At 32.4% G+C, this 2,500-nt stretch overlaps 1 protein-coding gene across 11 annotated transcripts in view; it reads right to left on the reverse strand.

Annotated features, from left to right (window-relative positions):
- The window catches only part of fray (oxidative stress responsive kinase frayed), a 90,759-nt gene that overhangs the window by 25,171 nt on the left and 63,088 nt on the right, over positions 1 to 2,500 (reverse strand). For all 11 annotated transcript variants that reach the window (XM_070135831.1, XM_027378708.2, XM_027378709.2 and 8 more), the window contains exons 3-4: positions 776 to 888; positions 223 to 359 (exon numbers count right to left, since the gene is read on the reverse strand). In XM_070135831.1, the coding sequence (XP_069991932.1) occupies positions 223 to 359; positions 776 to 888 (250 nt within the window). The remainder of the gene's footprint in view (positions 1 to 222; positions 360 to 775; positions 889 to 2,500) is intronic.

The following is a 2,500-nucleotide window of genomic DNA, read 5'->3' on the forward strand; positions in this document are numbered from 1 at the left end:
AGTTATTCACCATTACAAGTTTTTGACCATCACTACACTGTGCCAAGATATTTTGATGGTGACAAATTTCAAATCACAGATTATATAGTGCTGTAACAAGACAAGTATGGTTATTCATGAGAAAAATAAATCAATAAACATGATCAAATTGCTTGCTGTAAAATATTGAAAGATTTACTCAATCCAATTTCAGCTTCCTTAGCATCTAACCAAAATATTTACCTGTGCTTAATTATATCTAGGAGTGATCCTCCACCTAATAATTTGAGGACAAGCCACAGTTCTTCTTTTACAACAAAGGATGTGTAGTAGGTTACCACATTCTCATGGTGACACAAGGACATGGCCTGAATTTCTTTCTGTGGAAGAAAAAATTTCTCATTGTAGCTATATCTTATTGCATTATCAAAGCTAATATATATATATATATATATATATATATATATATATATATATATATATATATATAATCACTATGTCAATATTATCATATCACATATATCATATATATAATATACTAAATTCTCATTCAAAAGCTTTCCTCACTTGTATGTAATAAAATATTGAATATACTAAATTCTGTCTGCCCTAAGCTTTTATCCAAAATTATCTTGAAGAATAAAAAAAAAAGAGAGAGAGAATCAGAAGGGGAAAGAGGAGGGGGAGGAGACCAAAAAGAAAAAGAATAAAAAACACAGAAACAAAGAAATGAAGAAAGCCTTTGCATGACACCCCGGATGACCCAGGATGACCTAAAACAGCGGACTCGCATTACCAGTAGCTCATCCATGCTCGTATTCCATTTCTCTAAGTTTATTCGCTTGATGGCACATTTTTCGTTGCGTGGAATACATAGCGCTGAGTGTACAACAGCTGTGGCTCCAACACCTGGGGGAAAGAGTGGTGATCAAACCTCAGTATATAAACTGAGTTACAATCAATAAAACTGAGCTCTGTAATCAAGAGCTTATCTCATCAACAAATAATGACAATAATATTTGGAACCTAATTGATTAAATGCAGTATTCCTTACGAAAAATAAAATCTAATTCTAAATAATAATAAGACTAACACTGGTGCTGAGATGTGTATATTTACTTAGAGCGTTTGCATACTTTCTACCGAAACTTAATACTGGTTTTAGTACTGGATTCCAAACCAAAGAAAGATAAAATCAACAAAATGCTAATAAATAACAAAATTAACATCCAGCTGAAAATTCCATATAACAAATAAAAACATGACTACAGTATAAGTAAAATATATATATATATATATATATATATATATATATATATATATATATATATATATATATATATATATATATATATATATAAATACAAAATGAAGGATAAGAAAAGAATAGAAAACTAAAACAACAAAAATAAATCAATGACAAATGCTCTTCCTTCCAATAAAGGCTACCTTTCTGGTTCATAGTAACAAATGTAGAAAAAGTTATGTGAACAGATATAAATATCTTCATAGCACAAGAGATGTATCTGATGCGTTTCTTTTACATCTTCACTGGAAATGCAGATATCAGCGAGGTTACAAAACATACATATAAAACGCTGCATTGGGCAACAATTATGTGGGTAATGACTGACAGGTCATGAATATGAGGTGACTCTTTTTTTGTTGTTGACAAATGTATTTCAGGAAAAGATATAATCAAAATGCTTCAAAAACATCTCTTGTAAGGGGAAAGATTCATTCATTCTCATTTGTACCTTAGTGTAAATAAATACAATACATTCAGCTAATGCTAAATTTGTGAAATTGTGATGGTATACAAAGCACCATGTGTATTGAGGGGTGATACTCTTACACTAAACATTCTCTAATGATGGAGCGCCGATACTGCTTTGCCAGTCTCCATTAATTTCTACTCTAGCTCTGCCTCCACTACAGACTTTGCCGGAAAAAATCACATCCCTTTTCCATGCCAACGAAACAAACTACAAAATATAACTGGCACTCCAAGGTCTCATCAGCTCAAGTTCCCAACAAACAAAGTCAATAAACAGGTCACTGGCCAAGTTAAATGGCAGATTCATGTAGCAAGATGACATTATCGGACACTCAAGTGAGGGAAATTATTGTCTCTTCCTGGTCATTCTATATCAACCCTTGTCACTTGCATTCACATTTTCTTTTTTCATAGTATGAGAATATCAGGCAAAATTCACCCTCTCTAATCTAGGTACAAAAGAAAGGTAGCAGCTAAAAGTGAGACATGTAAGTAATCAAAGAAATAAAACAAAAGATAAAGAAAAAAAGAAAAAAAGAATATGAGTCCCTTGGCTCTGTCCCTTTTAATGAGGTCCTGGCTTTCCTCTCCCTGTGAATACCCTTGGCTGCTGATGGCAAGCATGGATCTAATATAGAAAGAAAGGGTGAGAATAAATGAGGAGAAAGATAGGCATATAAGAGGTAATAATTACACTGGAATTAATGATAAAGAAAGAAGGAAGGAAGGAAGGAAGGAAGGAAG

The sequence above is a fragment of the Penaeus vannamei genome, chromosome 21 (genome assembly GCF_042767895.1).
Source record: "Penaeus vannamei isolate JL-2024 chromosome 21, ASM4276789v1, whole genome shotgun sequence".
NCBI classification, from domain to species: domain Eukaryota; kingdom Metazoa; phylum Arthropoda; class Malacostraca; order Decapoda; family Penaeidae; genus Penaeus; species Penaeus vannamei.